This window comes from Plectropomus leopardus, chromosome 18 (genome assembly GCF_008729295.1).
Source record: "Plectropomus leopardus isolate mb chromosome 18, YSFRI_Pleo_2.0, whole genome shotgun sequence".
NCBI lineage: Eukaryota > Metazoa > Chordata > Actinopteri > Perciformes > Serranidae > Plectropomus > Plectropomus leopardus.
In genome coordinates, this window is record NC_056480.1 from 2,751,107 (window position 1) to 2,773,296 (window position 22,190).

General features: G+C 39.0%; 1 protein-coding gene across 1 annotated transcript; it reads left to right on the forward strand.

Moving 5' to 3' along the window:
- Positions 1–17,522: 17,522 nt before the first annotated feature.
- Positions 17,523–21,312, forward strand: trhrb (thyrotropin-releasing hormone receptor b). Its single transcript, XM_042506631.1, has 2 exons — positions 17,523–18,546; positions 19,698–21,312. The coding sequence occupies exons 1-2, from the start codon at positions 17,767–17,769 to the stop codon at positions 20,121–20,123; spliced, it is 1,206 nt and encodes a 401-aa protein (XP_042362565.1). The 5' UTR covers positions 17,523–17,766; the 3' UTR covers positions 20,124–21,312.
- Positions 21,313–22,190: the final 878 nt, after the last annotated feature.

Genomic DNA, 22,190 nt, shown 5'->3' on the forward strand with positions numbered 1-22,190 from the left:
CTAAAGAACAACCAAGTTCTAGCTCAAATGCATCCAGAAATGGTGCCTGAAACAACATGCAGGTTGCCTAAAAACAACTGTGTAGGGTGGATCAAATGCAGCTGGAAATGGCACTACAAACTTCACCTAAAAATGAACAGGAAAAAGCCACTGGAAATACCGGAAAATCACTAAAAAAACACCTACGTTCAGTGGCTCAAACACAGCTGGAAACGCTAATGGACAACCGTTTTTTGTTGTTTGTCGGTTTTAAACAGTTGGCAGCCATATCCCCAAGGTGTCACTCCATCCACCATCTCCTCAACCGATAACAAAGTCAGCTCAAATACTGTCACTTTAAAAATGTTGATATGATCCATATGAAATGTACAAATATAACCTATTAGGGGTTTGCAGAAACATCTGATACACTGCTGACTGGGTTGTAGATTACCGTTAAACACATTCTCTGCAATTTACTGCTTTTTTCCACTTTTGATTAGATGCTAAGCTGCATTTCGTTGTCTTGGTATCTGTGCTCTGTGTAATCACAATTAAACTGCATCGAATCTTATTTTTTAACAAGTGTTCAGATGCTAAGTTGAAACTGTTAAAGCAGCATTTTAATGCTCCTAGTTTGGAATAAGATGTTCAACAATCACATGGGTGCAATCTTCAGGCATCCACATACTTTTGGCCAGTAGTATGAATTTAAAGAATTGACTGTTTGTTTCTTTCTGACAAATTTTCCACACTCTGATTCCCACAGAGACGTACTTCTCAGCCCGTTGATCGAAGGTGTACGACCTTCAGCTCCATGTCTTCGCTGTAGGCAGCACGGGAGACGCGGTCATGCTGATGTGGGCGATAACCACGGTTTGATTCGCCACTCTAGGCAGTATTTGACTGATACAGTTAAAGTCTCTCTGTGTTTGTGCTGTACTGTAAACAGCCCACAGTCTGTTTATTGTTTACAGTGCATTTGTCCTACAGCGTTGTGTTTCGTTCAGTAGGTGCAACACTTTAAGACACTGTGTCTGGAAAAATTAACTGTCTTATAGTTGTGTGTTTAGTGCAGACCTGAAGCAGTCATAATCAATGTTTTTTCAGCAGAGTAATCTGCAAACAGAACAATGTGGTATAACACTGATAACCTACTGAGGACATTAAACACAAAGTGAAACAAAAACAAAACAATAGTCGGTTGAACAATAGTTGATGCTCTTCCTTTGTGCCGTAAACTGAGCCTTCATTTTTCTGGGAAAATGTACCCGGTGGCAGACAGACTTGCAAACTGAAAGCAAGGTTTATAGAACAAATCAGCACGACGTTGTGCTAACAAATTGTGGCAGACAACTGGCTGTTTATTTGAATTGCAGAGATATTCTAAATCTGCAAACTTGTTTACTTCTGTTGTCATTTTCAGCCGACTACATTTCAGTGCAAACTAATATCTCACTATTATTCAAAATATTTAATTTGGATATTCTGAATCAAGCCTTTGTAGGAATTTTTTGAATTTTCCAATTACAACGCGGGATATGCTGATATTATTTGGGTTTTAAATGCATTATTTAGACAGGACATTCAGAATAAGCGCCTGAATTGAGATTTTTGCTGCAGTTCGCAACACACGGGCTGTTGTGTGTTTTACAGTCAGCTTTTTTTGTCCTTCAGTCGGCGCGTCGTACACAAACCAGCTCGTCAATAGTTTGAAAGACTGTGGTGGAGATGCACGCTCGAAAGAAAATCCCACAGAAACACACCTACTTTTAAACTTTATAAGAGACTTGGTCATAAACAGGTTATTGGATTTATACAAATATCACAACACCAACCTTTTCAAGAAGGCAGCTGAAGGAATTAAAGAGGGAGGCTGTGTTTGCACAGTTCAACTTAAACTTAAAAAATAAATAAATCATATTTGATGCAAGGAAGCAAAATTACTTCTTCGTATTTTACCGTGACAAACTACGTTATTATACAGGTGCAATTGGTAAAAATATTTTTTAAACGGTTGAGTTTTGCATCTTGTTTATACTGTTTATATTGTTCTTTCTGCTTTATTTATCTTGTACATACCTTGTTTTGATATCTTTTTGCTGCTGTAATAATGCAAATTTCCCTGTTGTGGGACTAATGAAGGATTGTCTTGTCTTGTCTTGTCTTGTCTTGTCTTGTCTTGTCTTGTCTTGTCTTGTCTTGTCTTGTCTTGTCTTGTCTTGGACAGTAAATCAGAGGATGCACAGCTGCATGTAAATAGGAATATAGGTGGAAACTTCATTTTCATCAGCCATGTGAACAGCTTAGTAGTAATATTGTCTTTTTTTGGAATAATGGCAAAATGTTTGAAATGTTTTGTGCATGAACTCACTGACTCATGACATGATGAACACCATACTGCAACATTAATGCCACCACAGTTACTGCCATCCTGCCTATAGCAGCCTTTAGTACACAACTGTGACTGTGCCATGACAGAGAGAGTCACGCATACTTTCATAACCTCTACACACACACACACACACACACAGAGGGGCCTCAGGGGGCCGCTGTCATCAGTCCAATGCTAAACATGGCACGTAACATGGTCCACATGCCAAACTGCTGCTGGAGGTTGAGGACGAGATGATGGTTCATTAGCCTGATGTGGAACCAGAATTGTAAAAAGGTTTAAAAGTACACATCAGATTGTACTTTGCATAATTATGCATCGGTTCTGAACATATCTATGTACTGTAGTTATCTGATTTAAAGCAAACTGAGAGGGGGATAGGGACAAGCTGTCATCAGTGCCTCTGAGCCAAGCAGCAAACTCTTATTTAAGCGGAGCCCCTCAGCGTCTGACAGCGCGATGTTTTGGTGGTGATGTGTTCTCCTGGGACGTGAGTGTGTGTTATCTAATCTCCCCCTGCAACCGCATCCCCCAGGCAGTAAACAGAGAAAAGTGGGAATTCATCTGTCTAACTACGACTTTAAGTGCAGCGCTGCAGTGAAATAAAAACTAACCACGCAGAGAGACGTATTGAGATGAGCGCCTGCAAATATTCTGCTCCATCACAGTCCGAGGAAACCACCACACTATTCTCATGAGATGTTTTTTCTAGTAACATTGCTGCTCTGTTGTTTATGATCTAAAGTGATTTGTCATTTCCTCCAGAGATGCTCCCAACCAGCAGGGCCCCGTTTTATTTACGCCATCCCGGCGAAGTGTGGCATTTTACACTGACGGATCTGCAGTGAAGCCGGGGCTCAAGTAAAGCTAAGAATAGCTGATGGGAAGCCGGCAGCAGCGGAGGCAAAGACGCAGGTCCAAGGTTAGACTAGGACACAGTGAAGCAGGCGCTCAGGAAGACACAACTGAGTCAGACGGCCTTTCAGCAGAGAGGGAGAGGACGTCTTTGACTTGAGTCATAAACACACACACACACACACACACACACACACACACACACACACTTGTGCTGGATGGTGTGTGTCCTGTGGTCACTAATAAGAGCTGAGTCAAGCTGCAACACAAAGCAGAGCTGAGTGGTCTGATTTCCCTTTATGGTGTCACTCAGCACTTAAAGGACGTTTTGGACGAAGTTCAAACAGGTAAATCATAAAACAAACATTTGCCCCGACAGCAGAAGTGCATCTAAAGAGGAGACACCATGTATAGTTTTTCTCACACAGTGGTCAATTTTATGATTTTGGGCTATTCTGCTTCCATAACAAGTCTTCTTTAAGACTAGTGGAAAGAAACCATCGAAAAGGAGGTAATAAAAAAAAAAAAAAAATCAGATTTCTGCTCTGGAATTTTATGCATTTAGTGCAAATGTAATTGAGTAATGCCACATTTGAATATTAAAACATAAAATTCACAGACACAAACAGTATACAGCTAAACAAGAGACACACCTGCCCTCTCTCTGTCTCCTATCAAACAATGCTTTGTTTCGCCATAAAGACGAGTTTGTGAACAGGAAGTCGGCATCAAACTGCTACCTGCACAGTGAAAACCAAGGCTGAAAAAGCATGGTGGCCCAGAATGGACAAACCAAACACTGATGCTTGATGTAGCCATTCCTGTTTACGCGTTGGCCACCGTAGTTAGCAACTCCTCTGCAACGAGCAGCATCGCTTTATTCAGTGTTTTACCAGTTTAAATCACGTGATCTATTTTTATTTTTATTCATAATAGTTTTGGAGAGGAAGAGACCTCTGCAGATACTCTGGCTCCTGGTAAAAACCTCTTGAAACTCTGGATATTAGGTTGTCAGAGAAAAGAAGGTGAGCACACATCAGCAGGTGCTGGGCCAGCGACGACTGTGAAGCGCCCAAATTCAGCTCCTGATAAAATCCTCCTCAACCATGAACGCTGAAGGGATCTAAACAGGAGTTCACACCTGACTCACTGGGGAAGTTTACACTGGCAATCTGTAGTCCTCACCACCATATGCCAATAAATCTTATGAATCCTAAACACTGCAAACAAGTAATCACTCCAGGAAGTTTCGAGTTGATATCAATTAGTTAAAAGTTTTATCTTATTCACCTTCAATGTTGCCCCGAGAGCTCAAAAGCAGACTTGTTCTCATCTAAACTTCACTGACAATCCATCGAGGTACAAACATCTCCATCCTCAAACAGACAAACAAATATGAGGTCACCCATCAATTATTGGACACGTTCCCAAATCAAATTCTGGGTTTTTGGAGCAACAGAACTGAACTTTCTGCTGCAGTTGCTTGTTTCAAAATCTGTCGAGGGAGGGAAGTTTTGTTTCAGCTTGCGCAGGAGAAACAAGGCCAAGTGTGTGTGTGTGTATGTGTATGTTTTTTTCTTGCGCCAGATTGTCTAAACAGTTGCTGCTTCACATTTCTGAGAAGTTTTTATTGGCTTGCAGTTTTTGTACAATTCAGACAAATCCTGTTTCAAAACCAGGACGGTGTGAAATTAAAGTTTTAGTAACAGCTTACAGTGAGTATGATGAGTGTGAAGCATGTCAGAGCATGGAAAATGGGTTGTTTTAAGAATTATTAATAAATCACGCATTATTTCTCCACCACAAGTTCTGCATTCAAAACAATACATACGTAAAAGTATTATCAGCAAAATGTACATCGGCTCTGTTGCGTTAAGACGCCTTTCAAAAGCATTTAAACCTTGAAACATGAGCAAATTCATTAGTTTAATTTCTTTCAAAACTGTGTAAAAGAGGCAATCAGCAACTTGGCATGAACCTTCTCACAAACTGCAAAAAACATTTAAAGCTTACAAGCTTAAAAAAGAAGAAAGAGAGAATCATTTGAAAACTATTAAATAACTAGGGTAAAATATCAAGAAAAAATAATTTTATAAATAAATAATATTTATATATATATATTATATATATATATTATATTTTACTATGAATATATTTTTTTCAAGAGAAAAAATATCTTATTATCTTATTTTATTCCTGTTTTTATTTATTTTTTTTTAAAACTTTTTTTGCTTATTACAGGTATTTTTTTTTTAAACTAATAAATTTTAAACATATAAAATAAAAACTAATTTTTAAACTTGCTAATTTGGCTGCTTCCATGTTACTCATTGCCTTCTTTTTTATGTTTTTGAAAGAAATCAAACCAGTTTGCTGAGGTTTCAAAGGGTTAACATATCAATCAAGTGTTGATTGATAGTAAAATGTTTCCTGTCAGTGTTTTAAACCATTTCATCTTGTGCTTTTGGATTAATATTACTGCTGCATTAATAAGAATGATGCATTGCTCTGCTGTAGGTGTTTGAGGCTTCACTTATTTTACCTCCTTTTATATGTTGGGTGGTTTAATCTACAGTGATACATCATATTCTATACGATTAACCACATATCTCTAAAACGTCAACTTCTCATGGTATCAGCTTTGTGATGATACATTTTCCAGCTAATCCAAGATGGTTTTTAAAAACTTTATTAAGTTTAAGAAGTAAGATGTTTTTGTCAGACAAAAGTAATGCAATAAAAAGTGCAATGTTTCCTTCTGGTATTTAGTGGCCTAAAAGTATAATGTTGCATACAATGTAAATACTCAAGCAGGCTACAGATATCTTGAGTTTTAAATCGTGCTTGAACCAATAATTAGCTATATTCCACAACAATTTGTCATATTGGAGTATCTATTTACATCTTTGTAGGAATAGTCACACTTCAGCTGTTCCCACCTGTCCCTCACCTTGTTGTCATGGTTCCCAGAGTGCATCTTGTTTGCGAGTACTTGTCACCTTGACATGTATATGAATAGTTTACTGTATATCAGATGTACTGAAAGATAGTTGGTCGAGGCTTGCAGTCTATTGGTTTATGAAGTCATGTGTATATGTATGTGCATGTATATGTATGTGCATGTACTGTATGTATAGGTGTGTATGCATCTACATTATATGTGTATGTATATATATGTATATATATATATTTTTTTTGGTGTAGTATTCCTTTAATCTTGTAGGTTTATGGCATTTCATATTTAGTGAGATTTGCATTAGCTTTGTCGTCACATCATCATCAACAGTACAGTTATGAGAATTAATGTAAGTGCTTTAATGTGACCTTGTTTTTCCCCTCTGGCAAACAACACAACTTTACTGTGCTTCACCATCCCAATACAGCAATACAGCAACCACAGAAAAATACATTCCAGCTGATTCGTCTTTTGGCAGTCGTTCAAATTTTACTTTATGGACCACTTGAGCGTTTCTGGGAGAAAGCTGGAGAACATCCAGGTTTTTTAAAAAAAACTGGGACTTACTCACATTTATTTTACAACATGATGGCCTGTAGTAAAAAGAAAGCATCAACAGACAGTCTCACTACAAGATCAATTAAAGGGGAACTACAGTATTTCTCAACCTGAGCCCAATTTTCTTATGTTTGTCTAAGTATCTCAGCAATTTTTGAAACTGGCTCAGTACTGAGCGGGAGCGCTGCAGCTGGCAGACTGTGATGTAGCTACTTGGGCAGGTTCTCCATTAAAAGACTTTTATTTGCACTGACAGGCTCAGATTATTAATGTAAGTGCCTAACAACATTACTGAAGGACCCTACAGAGAAATTGATATTTTTCCGTACTTCTCATTTGTTTTGATCTGTTTTGTCTGACTGTAATCTCTGACTCTTTTCGGCAGTGAAACATCTTTGAAAATCTTTCAGATAAAAGTAAGATACACTTTCTGTACTCCAACACAACAACTCTCATTTAAATTTCCACTGTTTTATTCCTGCATCAAGTCACTCTCACAAGATTTCAGAACAAGACTTTGTTGAGATGTTTATGTCAAGGCTGCAGTTCTGGGAGGGTTTTGAGAACCAAAATCAGCACAACAGTTTAATAACTTGCTGCTTTTAACTATTTTTTAACATCCATACACATCAAGCAACCATCATTAATACAAGAATAAAGAAAACTCACAGACATGAAGGAGTGGTCCGCCGCTCGACAAACAAACAGCTGAACGAATCAAAGGGGGGCTTTAAAAACTCCCTGATCTGACTATTGCTTCCAGCATGGCTCAAATTAAACAGACAATTAATGTTATCACTAATGTAACTAACATCAGTTTGTCCATGGAGGCCTGTAGATGCACAATAACTCTACAACACACTCAGTGCACAGTTTATTTTACTATAAGGCTGGTAACAAATTCAATTTAAAAAGAAAAACCACTTGTGCAACATTTTGCCATGGTGTCTGGATGGTTTCATTGAAACTTTGACGTATGTTTTCTCCCATTTTATGGGCGTGAAAACAGTCAGCGGCAAAGTGTATAGAAAATAAATGTCCAGGAGATCTTTACTTATTCTACATATATTTTTTTCACACTTGCTTTGGGAACGTACTTGTAAGTTTCCGAATGCCATTAGAGCCCTTTAACTTAACTGAATGAAACTTTGCTGTATTTAAAGGCAGTTCGCCTGCATAATAGCACAGGGCCACCTCCATCATCTCTGTTTAATAAGTAAAACATGCCAAATGATTCAATTTCCACATTTATATCTGAGCTTTTTAAGAGCATCTTATTCATCTTCTTAAGTCTTTGAAACCTGAGCAAATTGGCCTGATTTATTTCAAAAACATGGAAGGAAGGCAATGAGCAACTTAAGAAGAAATGACCCAAAAATTAGCAAGAAATTAGTAAAAACTTGCAAAAACCCCCCCCCCCCTGAAAATTAGATTAAAAAATGCAAGTAGTGAAAAAAAGAGAGAAGAAAAAAAGGTTTAGTAACATCATTTTAAATATGTTAGTTATGATCTTTATAAATATGGTTTTCTGGACATTTTTTGCCCAACTTTTTTTTTTACAATAATTTTCTAAATCTACTAAATCTTGCAATTTGAGGAACATTTCTTACCGAGTTTACTCACTGCCTTTAATTCCACATTTCTGAAAGACATCAAACCACTTTGTTCAGGGTTTGAAGGTTGAAATACTTGTGAAAGGCGTTTAAAGCAGCACAAGAAAACTGATGTCCGTCCAGGTTTCGAGGAAAATTGCTTTTGACTTGAGAAATGTATAAATGACTTAAAATACTGATCTTTTTGTCTTACAGAACTACTGTCACTTGAGATCCACCTCAGATATTTTAATCAAGTCACAGCAGCAGCAATCTGGCTTCCCTCTCACAGGTCAAAGCACAGCCTGTACATTAAGTTACATAAAGAGAGGATACGTATACAGTCTGTGGGTCAAAGCGTCACATTTATGCATTATGGCGCCTCAGTCCGGCTGTGGCTGAAGGCTGCACACAGACATTTCTTTTCTTTTCAAAAATAAATTCCCTGTTCAGAACATTGAAATGAAGCTTCCCACAGCCGCATCTCTTTTCTCGACTGTCTCTTGAAGGTGAACTTACTGATTCAGTGTCCAGCCAACACAATAACACAGTGTGTTTCCAATGAGCACACAACATTGTACTGTGTTGGTTTATTTATTTACCTCCTGTGGAAACAGTATCAGAAATGCAAAAACTGCAGGCACAGATTTAACTCTTTGAAACCCAGATTGAAATCACTGCGCTTGTGCTGCTTTTAGATGTATTTCACAAGTATTTAAACCTTTGAGCCTTGAACAAATCGGTTTAACGTCTTTCAAAACCGTGGGGGGAAAAAAGGCAGTGAGCAACTTGTTAAGAAATGTTTCACAAATTGCAAGAAATTTGTACATTTAACAAATTATTTTTTTAATTAATTAAAATGATACAAATGTCTAGGAGAGAAAGAAAAAGCAAGGGGAAACTATATCACTGTATTTAAATTGATGTTACAGAATTTTTCTATTTTTTGCAGCACTTTTTTCAGGTGTACTTTGGGTTTTTTTTTAAACTTTTTTTAAAAACTAATTTTCAGGTAATTTTACTTGTACTTTTTTACTAATTTCTTGCTATTTTTTTTATTCATTTCTCCTTGAGTAGCTCATTGTCTCCCTCCCATGTTTTTGAAAGAAATCAAGCCAATCTGCTCAGGTTTCAAAGGGTTAAATCTTGAGTCTGTCGGAAAGAAATCTGCGTAAGACTCGATGTGATTCTGCAAACACTGAGCATGAAACAGTAAAACAGTGATGAAAAAAAACTATCTGAGTTTTAAATGTTCTTTTTCAATGAGGACTTTTTACCTTTAAAATCTTTTTTTTTTATGAATAATAATGTGACTTTCACGCACAAATGCACCTTCGCACCCACACTCCTCCACACTGTCACACCTGGAAGCTGCCCTGAACAAACTCAGCCTTCTGCTGTTGTTGTGAGCACAATCAGGCTTCCCTGATGCTCGTGCAGCGACCGTAGGTGTGTGGGCCTCATGCAGCAACATTTTATAACTGCAGGTTTTGTGCCGTGTGCAAAGACGCGCATGCTCAAGACTGGAGACATGACACCAAAAAAGGCTGTAAAATGAACTTCTGCAGTAGTGCAAATAACGTACTGTTAAATACACTCAGAAAAAGTAAATGTGATTTCAGGGAAACGTACTGAAGTACTAAAAGTATAATAAAAAGTATAACAACGGCCTTCCCTGTTTAAATAAAAGTGAAAAAAAATCAGGATATAACAATATCCAATATCAAAGACGATATATAGTCTCGACACAATATGATATCTTTATCTTGCCAAGCCCTAACATTCAGATGTAAAAGTCAAATGTAAAAGTTATTTTCCTTACGCTGGGGCAACATTTGTAGCCTGTGAAAACAAAATGTTTTTCTCTCATCTTGGTAAAAGTGCTCCGGACCACTCGTAAAATTTCCTCTTACCTTAGAGACAATCAAAAATAAGAAAACATTGGTTAAACCCAAAAAATGTAATGGGTACTAACAAAAATAAGAACAAATCATGGAAAACGAGCAAAAACAAGACGAGATTTGTTCGTGTATTGTTTCTTGCATGAGGCCCGACGTGCGGGAACGCCCTGCGAGACTGTGGAAACACGTGGTGGGCGATGAAGGAGACGGAAAACCGTCTTATCAGCAGGAGTGATGATTCTGTCAGAGGAGGTTATGGACTGGACCCCACAGCGTACTTAGCATTAATAGAAAGAGGTCAGGGTCGGAGCAGCGGGCAGCTTGTTTATGACCAACACTGAGTCATGTGTGTGTGTGTGTGTGTGTGTGTGTGTGTGTGTGTGTGTGTTATTGACAGCCATATGGGTCTCAGTTGACTGGGACTGACTTCCTGTAAAATGACCTGCCACCCTCTCACTAAATCAGAGCGGCCAAATGTCCTCTGTCGTTTTAAACCTCTGTTGTGCTTCTGCTGAGTTATTATGCGTGACAGTAAATGTCTGGAGACATGCAAACCCAATTTTTTTTTCCCAAACAAATAATTATTTTTTGATTCACCGCACAACACAGGAGTGAGCTTATGTGTTCAATTGCTGTGCACATTGTGTAACAGCTGTATAACTCAAAGCAGCTGACACATTTTATGGTTTAAACCTCTTTGGGAAGAGATATGCGCACGCTGATATATATGTTATGGGCATAAATAGAGCACAGTATCATCAGGCTCAGTCTATCCATATTCATGAAGTACCTGCAGAGGGGACCATAATCTTCCCTCTGCTGCCATGTTTTACGGCCGTGTTGTTTTCGGTTGTCGGAGCTGAGCTGGACTCGGGCTGAATGTTAGTGAAGCGCGGCAGAAACATGGCACTGACTGTTTTCGTTATTGTCACAAAGTAATGTTCGGTGGGGCGCAGGCATCATCGAGTGCTCCGGCTCTGAGGTGACACATGTTCCCCCTGCTGGCTCCAGGTTGAAACCAGGCACAGCTTAATCTGCAGATTTGTCTGCTCTGTTGCTTTCCTTCTTTTCTAAATGTAAATCTGACAGGAAAAAACCTGCAGAGAGCAGATTTTGGGAGTGCAGTTTGAGAGACTGAACAGAAAGGGTCTCCTTTTGGAGGTTGGTTCAAACTAGTGACTAAATATCAGGATATATTGCCCTCTGCTGCATCCATTACGGCCATTTTTTTCTTTTTTTTTTTTTAAATGTGTCAGCTATTCAACTATTAAGTGCAACACTAATTCACTTCCTTTAAAGGGACCGTTCAACAAAAATCAAAAATAAATATTTTTCCTCTTACCTGTAGTGCTGTTTATCAGTGTGGAACCACGTCAGCAGTTTTGGTCCTGAGCCCAATTAAAAACCTGGTTTTCCTCTGTAAAGAACAAACAACCAGAAAAAAACAAACCCATTAATCACAAGCAAAGTCAGTTTAGCTTTTTTTCAGTGCTGTAACATAAAGTTGTAGTATTTGTTTTATTCTATTTTTATTTTTTGTAAGCATTCATCTTTTCATCTTAATTATGTCTGTATATATGCTGCAGAATGCAGCTTTTCCCATCTGAAATGTGATTTTTTTTTTTTGTTTTGAAGTAATTACATGAAATAATTTGCCCAAAAAGGAAAAAAGTAAAAGTTCACAACAAAACAACACAGTGCTGTAGGCTGAAACTGAATGCTTTTTACAACTCGCTGTGTTCAACGTCAAAAAGTAACATCAGAAAAAACTTCACTCTTCCTTAATTTTTTTTTAACTTATGAATAAAATAAAAAAAAACAAGAAAATTACCTGAAAATTTATTTAAAATGATTCTGTAACATAATATGTAATTATGGTCATTATAAATACAGTTTTTCCCTAGTTTTTTCCCCATTGCTTTTCCTGTGCTTCTTTCTCCTTTCACAGGTTTTTAAACCTGTTAACCCCGGGCAACTTGGTGCAGCTTGTTTGAAGAAATAGGGGAAAATGTTAAAGAATTATAATACTATTTTAAGCACTTCCAGATCATTTCCTTGATCTGTTGATCTGATAATTGACCTATTTTTTAAAAAATTACCATTTTTTGTTTAGTTGCTCATTGCTTGTATATTTCCCATGTTTTTAAATAAATCAAGTAAATTTGCTCTGGTTTCAAAGAGTTAAATACTTGTGAAGGGCGTCTGAAAACAGCACTAGAAAAGTGATGTCACTCCAGGTTTCAAAGGGTTAAAGAGCTGCTCTCTCACTAATTACAGCTGAACTCAACATCATTCATCGTCTGTAAAGGAATCCATGTTGTTTATCATCTCTCTCCCCTCATTTGGGAAAATGCTCTTTCAGTTTCATTTGAAAGTTTTCAATTCAGTTAAAGTTAACTCTGCATTATTGTCATTACGCCATACGTTTCTCAGCAGGTGCAAAATACAGAAATACATTTATGAAAAAACAAACACTAGAAACACCCAAGTAATAAAACTATTATAAAAACAAAAACACAGTCCCTTTTTTTTAAAAAAAAAAGTGAAGTAGTTTAAAAGTGCCCAGTGCAGGTATAAAGAGAAAACGTACTAAATGACGTGTGCAAATATAAATTTAGGATGAAGTAATTGAGTTGATAGAAAGCTCCGTTTTGGTGCTGCTCAGGTGCGTCCTTTGGGTGGCAGTAAAACTCTTTCACTTAACTTCACCAGCTTGTTCTTTCTGCCACTGCTCTGCTATGATTTTAATAATGTAACTGAGCGAAGATGTACATATATGATGGCACTAATTAACTGTTTATTTGAAAAGAAAGATGAGTCTCTGAAATTAACAATGATTGCAGGGTTAGGGTTAACAGTTGACAGTATTTTCAGTATTTGAGGAAACGGCAGGAGGTTTTCACTCTGTGTATTTGTAACCGAGTGATAAAAGATGAAAGATGGCTGAAGTCTTAATATGTGCAATTATACTCCATAAGTTAGCACAAAAACAGCTTCCCAAATTCACATTGTTAACCTTTCCACTCTAAAGTTAGGACAGTAGACTCTTAATTAGGATTAATTTAGGGGGGAAAACCCTGCTTCAGCAAACAAATCAAATTAACCTCAGCAGATTTGTATAACTTCACCTAGTACGAACGAGCAGATGAACAAAGATGGAAACAAGAAATTGAGCCAAAACGGACTCTTCATGGCTGAGAGATAATGGGAATCATGGGAGAACATGGGGGGCGTCGTTATTATGTAATTCCCCGTCGTCCTGGTCCACCTGTTGCTCGGGATGGATGGCTAGCAGCTTCACCGCTCGCAGCACAATCGCGTGATCAAAGGGTTTTGTGTGTCAGTGTGTGTGTGTGTGTGTGTGTGTGTGTGTGTGTGTGCGTGTGTGTGCGTGGTCGGCATCATTCTCAGCTCGGAGAATGTGCACAGTTGGTGTGGAGGAGAGTTTCCCACCTCCACGCTGTTGTGCAGAGAACAAGCAACTGCAGATTCCCATGTTGTTGGATGGCACGGCAGCTAATACAGGTCACTGCAGATCTGTGTTTCTGTGCTTTTCATGTTGGCTGCACAAAAGAGTATTGGATTATTTTTCAGCTTCAAGGCCTCGCACATAAAAAAATATACTCAATCAGCTTTCACTTCAGTGAAAAAGTGGAAAAGTATGCAGTGTGGCAGGCAGTGTTGACATATCACTGCAATAGTGAGCTGCTGAAACTCTAATTAATGCTTTAATTAACCAAAAATGTCAGTGAAACGTCTTAAAGGCTCACACTTTAGCAGAAGCTGGTCCACAACGTTGCTTTAAAGGAATACTTCACCCCCCAAAAAAATGATTTGTACTCGCCGTGCTGTGATAAAGTTGTGAAGAAAACTGTTTTTCTCGCATTCCTCCACAGTGAACGGAGGAAAAGTGAAAATAATATTTCTACATTTAAATCATTGGGGTCCATCTATAACAACAGCAAATTTACAACAAAATATCCGTTTTCAAGTCTCCTTTATACAGACATAGGCTCAATACTTTACAAACAGACATCCCCTGTTGACGGGGAGCTGAAATGGAAGTGAAACTTATAAATGCTCTCTCCAAAGCCAGACTGCATGTCTTTTTTTGCCTGATGTGAGACAAAACTGTCAACTCTTTACCCTCCATTTCCATCTTCAGTCTGACTTTGTGTTGACTCAAACTGACTCAAACTCACAAAAGATCTGCCTGAATATAACAGAGTTTTAAGGCCATATTGATGCAATGCCATCATACCTGTTTTACAAGGACAGAATGAAGTCAAACGAATTACCATTTTGTGTGATATTAATTTGAAACGGCCTCGATTGCAGCGTCCAGGTTATCTTTAGCGCTCACCACTGTTGTTATTAGGCCCCTAATATTCCTCATTGGTTCCAGTGCACTGCTTAACGCCTCCCAAAGCTCAACAGCGTTCGTCTCCCCTGTGGCAGAGTCCCCCTGCAGCGTTCAGCAGACATTTTTTTATCTCATGATGCAAGTTGAATTAATCAGTTTGGTATAGTTGCGAGATTTAAAGGTCTGGACTCAGAGAAAGTAACTTTACTTCACTGAACGTAGGAGCTACTGGTCTACCACTATGTTGATCAGGAGACCAGCAACTCCTGTGTTCAGTGAGGTAAAATTACTGTTTTTCTCAACAGAGTCTGGCTTTGAAAAGAGCATAAATAAGATTCACTTTCAGTTCAGTTTTAAGTAATAAAGTTTTAGCAAAAATACATGTGTTTGGTAAGTGCTGAGCACAAGACTGGATAAACAAGACTTGGATTAGACTGCGCGAGTTGTGTGAGAGTTTTACAAACAGATGTTTTGATGTAGTTTTGCTGTTGTTAAACCTGAACCCCAAAGAACCTGGACCTTCAGTTCATCAAGAGTGTTCTCAGATTTTGAATTCTTTGTTCACCGTGGAGGCATGTGAGAAAAACAAAGTTTTCTTTATAAATCCAACGTAACACGGCGTGAGTAATGGATATACAAATGATCATTTGGGGAGTGAAATCGTCCTTAACCCTTTGAAACCTTGATCAAAATCAGTTTTCTTGTGCTGCATTCAGACGCCTTTTACAAGCTATTTGACCTGAGCAAATTGGTTTGGTTTTCTTTTGTAGCGATAGTTGAAAAAAGCCAATGAAAACATTACAAATTAGTGGTAAAAGGTGACAATTACCTGATTACTGAAAAATTATCTTTAAAAAGAGGGGAGGACTAAAAGAAAATAATCCCTCCAGTCAAGGGGAAATGACTGCAAAACTATATTATAACTATAAATTTTATATTTTAAATGATGGCACAGAAAAACATTATAAAATATGGAAAATAAATGCAAATGCTTTTATTTGCTCATTCTTAAGGTAATTGACTTTAATAATTTTCATTTTTTTTTTGCAAATTTTTAGGCCAAGTCTTGTTGAGTTTTTTGTTGCCTTCCCGTCATGTTTTTGAAAGAGATCAAACCAATAGGCTTAGCTTTCAAAGAGTTCAGTGCATAATGTATCAGAAGGATTTTCTTCAGTTGTGTTAATACAGTATGTTTAAGGATGACTTCTGATTACGTGCATGAAGATTCTGCAAATTATGATGAAGTACAGAAGTTTCTGTTCTTAAATCTGTTCTCCTCAGATCAACACCCTCTTTGTGATCTTAGTCAGGATCGTAGTACCACTGAGGTCACTGAGGTCATGCCCGGTCTTAATTTCTGAGAATTTGGGACTTTTGTCTTCATGTCAAAGACATGCCGACCACTTGTATTTGGTTAGTATTAGTAGCAGATTCCAATTTTTCTGAACCAATTAAAATTTGTACAACACAACTCTCCACATGAGAGGCCACACAGTAAGTGTAGTAACAATTAGAATCACAGGCGAGATTCGGAACAAACAATATCTGTCTTATAATACAAATATACAGTTACCAGTGGAGAAATAAAGAACAATTATTTAAAAAGCACCAAAAATGAAAATAAAGAGTATTAAATAAATAAATTTGTCTATAATTAGTTTATAACACTTGTCATTGAATCAATTGGTGTATTTAAGACTCTGTCTGAATTCTATTTTTTTTTTTTTTTTTTTATTAAATATAATTAAGTGACTAAAGAGTGAGTGGATTACTAGTAGAGAAAACGCTGGTATTTAATCATATTTCAGTTTCTGATCTGGTTGAAAACTTTTCTACAACTTACCCTCCTGTCTTTTTAATGAGAACTTTATTTTCTCTTAAAACTAAATGTGTCATCTAATTTGCATGAGTCTGGGCCCTTCGCTACTTCCCATTTATTAGTATTAATATACATGCTCATATGTTTAAATTTGACTATTTTTAAGACAATAATGTCTGGTTATTTCTGAGGCAGCATGTATTTTCTTCACATAGGGAATTAGATTTAGGGATTTTAGACAATTTTAACTGAATACATAAATATTGACACTAATAAAAAAAAAATGTCAGTGTGTGGTCAAAAGCCCCGGCCAAGACCATGAGCTTAACTGCAACTGCAGAGAAATAAAAGTATTTACAGTGCTGATGTGGACACTTCTCTTAAAGACAAGTCAGCATTTTCTTCCTATGTCCTATAAGTCGATGCCAAGTATTCATCTATCAGCTTGGAAACATGCCACAAAATAAGCAAAAGTGTTAATATTTTACAAAGTTACATAAGATTATGTAATGATTATTTTTCTTTGTCCTACAAAAGGGCTTGCAGACCATCCTCCAGAAAAGAAGGCCATCAAGAAGAACAAGAAACCGCCTCTAGCTTCACCTAAAGGCATGCAACTATGAGCTCCACGCTACAGAGACTGCAGTCCATGACTGTTTTATTAATGTGGCAGCCTGCTGAGAGGAGCCGGTCATCAGAGGTGACGCTGCTCTGAAAAAAACACACAAATCTCACAAACTGAAGTCTGATTTTAAGGTTCAAATTGCTCTGAAGATACAGATCAACAGTGCAGAGACTACAGAGACAGAATAATAGGCATCTGCACGTACGCCTACATGTTGAAATCATTGCAGCCTTCTGTGAGTAATAAACTCATCATATCAGAATAACAGAAAATAACAGAAATACGCAAATATGTTGTTACATTTTTGGCAATTGAGCAGCTTTGCTGATGGGGGAGGTGTGCTACTGAAAATGTAATGATGGGCTAATCCCCTCGCATGCGTAACGAGTGCTCGTGCCAAGAGCAGGGCTCAAAACCAAACCGCCATCTGCCCGGCAGACACAGTTTGCTCTGACAGGGATACGGAGGCGCATCGCTTATTACGCACACGATCAACCGCGGAGTAACACCAGAGTCCGAGCAGCTCTTTGTCACGTTATGACAGTTTATTGAGCAGCGCGCGACCGACTGCAATTTTGAGCAATCTGAGATCGATACACTTTTTCTCCGAGGCTGCAGAGTTGATTGCTAGCTCGCTTCTGTCGCGCGTAAAACCAATTTGGCGCGTTGGGAAGCAACAAACCCGCTGCAAAGTCTCGGATTTTTGAGCAAAAAAACAACGAGATGGAAAACTTTACAGCAGCTCCGGAGATGAACCACACTCTGAAGGTTTGGACGGACTACAGCATCCAGTACAAAGTGATCAGCAGTTTACTTCTTTTAGTGATTTGCGCTTTAGGAATCGTTGGCAACGTGATGGTGATCCTGGTGGTGCTTACAACCAAACACATGAGGACTCCGACCAACTGCTACCTGGTGAGTTTGGCGGTGGCTGATCTGATGGTGCTGACAGCGGCGGGTTTACCCACAATCACCGACAGCATCTTTGGATCTTGGGTGTTTGGTCACTACGGGTGCCTCTGCATCACCTACTTCCAGTACCTCGGGATCAACGCGTCCTCGTGCTCCATCACAGCGTTCACCATCGAGAGATACATCGCCATCTGCCACCCGATTAAAGCGCAGTTTCTGTGCACCCTTTCCAGGGCCAAAAAGATAATTTTATTCGTCTGGGCTTTCACCTCTCTGTACTGCGTGATGTGGTTCTACCTATCAGACATCCAGGAGCAGGTGTACGACAACATCACCATAATCACGTGCGGCTACAGAGTCCCCAGGAAGTATTATTTACCCATTTACTTCTTTGATTTCGGCGTCTTTTTCGTGGTGCCGCTGCTGCTCTCCGCGGTTCTGTACGGACTCATCGCCCGGATCCTGTTTCTCAACCCGCTGCCGTCCGACCCGAAGGACAAGAAGAACGGACACAACAACCACACCAACAACAAGAGGACAAGCTGCAAGAACTCCCGTCACTCCAGCTCCACCGCGACCTCCCGCAGGCAGGTGGGTGCTGCGCGTGAGGATGACTAACAGGCTTCAAACTATGAACAAAAGTATAAAATGTGATGATGTGACAATATTACTTTTGCGCCGCAGTTTAGGTAAAGCGTGCTTAACCCTCCATACAGCACCTGGATCGACAGGTTTTCTCGCGCTGCATTCAGAACCATTTTACAAGCATATAAACCTGTAAACTCGAAAAAAAAATGGTTTGATTAATTTGAAAACAGGCGGGGAACATAATGAGTAACTTGGAAAGAAATGTTGCAAAAAATAAAAAATAGTACACGCTGTAAAGAAATAATGTCACCAGAATTAGCTGAATAGTTGAATATTGTTAAATAAATAAATAAATACATATAAAACTAGAAAAATGTCCAAAACACTAGCTTATTTGTATTTTTAATTAGATATTTTAAATAATTAAAAAAATATGTAAAAATGTCTTGAACGAATAAATAAATAAATGCCGAAAATAAAAGTTATTTTCATAACAGATTAATTAGATGATTATTTTCTTAAGTAAATAATTGGCATCTGGGTCTATAAGATGTCAAAAGCCAAGTTCACATGGAGAAAAGTAAAATGACCAAAAATTAGCAAATATTCAGATTTCACAACCGGGAGTAGAACTTTTATTTTTTGCATTTCTGCTTTAAAAAAAACCCAACATAATAACTGACTGATTATCCAAATTTTCTCATCAAAATATTTTACAAATTGTTTTAGCTCTAAAATAAGTGCTTTCTTAAATACATATATTAAAAATTAATTTCTTGTGTTTTTTATTTACATAAGGTGTTTATTTGCTTGGTTGGTTGATTTCCTTCTTTTTTTTGAGTTTAGGTCATCATAAATGAACATGACTTCCACACAAATGTTAAAAAAAACCTTAATGTCTCATGTTTATTTATTTGTTAATGGCTCAACTGTATTGATTTGGTCATTTAAGACTTGGCGGAGAAGTTTTCCTAGAGAGTCTCTACCAGAAAGTGATTTCTAGGTTAAGGTTAAAGAAAAAAAGTCTTTGTTTGGGATAAAATGAATATGTTTTTGTCAGAAAGGGTTTTTGGGAGAAGGCCTACAGGAACACTTCCTCCTTCAGGTCTTTTTTTTGCAGCAGGTCTCATATTTCTATTTTTTGCCCACTCTAGGTGACCAAGATGCTGGCCGTGGTGGTGGTCCTGTTCGCCGCACTCTGGATGCCGTATCGCACTCTGGTGGTGGTCAACTCCTTTCTGGACCGGCCCTATCTGGACAACTGGTTCCTGCTCTTCTGCCGGATCTGCATCTACCTCAACAGCGCCATCAACCCCGTCATCTACAACGCCATGTCTCAGAAGTTCCGCGCCGCTTTCCGCAAGATCTGCGGCTGCGGGAGGAAAGGCTCGGACAAACCCGCGGCCTACAGCGTCGCCCTCACGTACAGCGCGGTCAAGGACACGTCGATGGTGGAGAGCACCGATCACTTCACGACAGAGCTAGAGGAGCTCACGGTCACAGATGAGCTGCTGTCCGATCAGAAAATGATGTACCCAGACCCCTGTGTGTACGGGAAGGTCAACTTCAGCGAGGCCTGAGGTTCGTTTGATGCCTGCGGACAATTCTGCGTGTCAATGGACGAGTAAAGAGTTTGAAAATCTTGCTCACTCTGTTAAGAGGGAATATTGTTTCCTGAGTGCCTGCTGACCTTTTTCAGAGCCGGGCTGTTTTGGTTGGAGATGTAAACACAGATTACCGCCACTGATGCGTGATGACACAAAGCCGAGACTGATCCCGGACATCATAGAGCAACAAACACCGTCTGATAAGCACTCCAGCTGTTATCTTCTCACGGACCCTCCCACATCATAAACAGTGTGTGAGTCAACAAAACATGAATGTGAACAAAAACACCACTCCCACTTCAGGTGCACGCTTTGCCACGATCCAGATCAGCACTTCAGATCGTTAAAGCTGCACAGCGGGAGGTAAATATGAACCCAAATACCCAGAAATCCTGCAAAGTGCCCAGGAAACATACATGTTCACTAATAAAGCTGCTTAGTGATGTTGTTACACCAAAGAATTCCAAAAAGATGACAGAAGCAACAGAATTCCCCTCATGCTTTGCCTGGATGCTCCCACATTGCGTATTTTCATGTTCTTACTTCCCGTTTAGCGGAAATGCAATTACTTTCCTTGGCGTCACAAGCTTGAAAAAGAAGCCTTAGCCTTGACGTGCCCCATAATTTTAATTGTCGCACAGCCATCTGGGGAAGCATATTGTATCGTTTATCGCTACAAAAAAAATTTCTGCAGATCACAAACTGGCCTAGGCGCTTGGCATCACACCACATCCAGTCTCAACAGCCCAAGCGATTAACACTGGCGGCATTAGAAAACGGGCAGCGCTCCATGGAAAATCGGCATGCTTGAGCCCGTCTCCCGTGTGAACCCCGCGTAACAGGTGAGACGTATGTGAGCAGCAACAGGAGCGCATAACACCTGCAACCCTGGATTTCTATGGTGAAGAAATCAGGATTCTTCACGACATGGAAAGACGAGCGCCCAGCGATCACGTGGTTAGCTCAATCTGTCGACAGTTAGCTCGTTAAATCCTACTAGCAGTTGTGTCGAGAGATTTTGCTTTTTGGTTTCTCATAGCGGAGCCATCTACACAAAGACACCACAAAGTAATTTAAAAAGTCCTCATTGGCAGTTGTCCTCCCAGTCAATAGGCGGGTTTCCATTAACACTCAAATTGTGCAAACTGAAATTGCGAATCTAAAACACGCCTAATGGAAACACGTCAAGCGCAAAACACGAAAACGCATGAGGTGGTATTTTAGGCAATTTCAAAAAAGCCATATTTCACAATGGAAACACTGTTTTCACTTTTCTAGCTCACATGATGCTATGGCTATGTGCTTGTCTGTAGGAACTGGCTCCCTCACGATGCAGCAGGAGCTATAAGAGCTGTTATTGCATCACATAACTCTTAAAAAGTTGAGCGGATCATCCAGAAGTTTTGAATCCACTATTCCTCCGTGAAATTGTTGACTATCACCTCCCAGAAATCCCTCATGCGTGGCCGCTCCCATGTAGAAGGGGCTAATGACGGCTAGTGCGGTGGCTGCACAATAAACCTACTTATGTTTCAAACATTTATTGGCATGCTTCTTGAAGTGTTATCGCAAGAGACGTCACGTAACATCACTCAATGGAAACACACTTATCTCGCAACTGATTCTTATCAACATTTTAAAAATACCTTAAGTTTAAGTTTTGCTCATATCTGTCATGGAAACCTGCCTAATGATGGCTTCTGATTTATTATCCAACACCACACTGTTCATACAGAAATTCAGGATGGATCATTTTCCTCAGCTTCTGACAGACTTCAGGATTCAGGCTGAGAAAATGAATATTTTCCCAACCTTCCCCCCAAAAAATCCTCCCCCTGTGCAGCTTTAATAACTGAATGCCATCCTGCTCCCCTCATGTTTTCAGGGCAGGCGGTCCATTAAAGGGTGAGTCACACCTGAACCTTCACGGACAAAACAGGCTCTATTTTTATTGTGAAGGACATGTATTCGGCCTCGAGCACGATGTGAAAACCAAGACAGACTGTGCTGATCGTTCTGGAGGCCGGGGTTCAGGCTTCA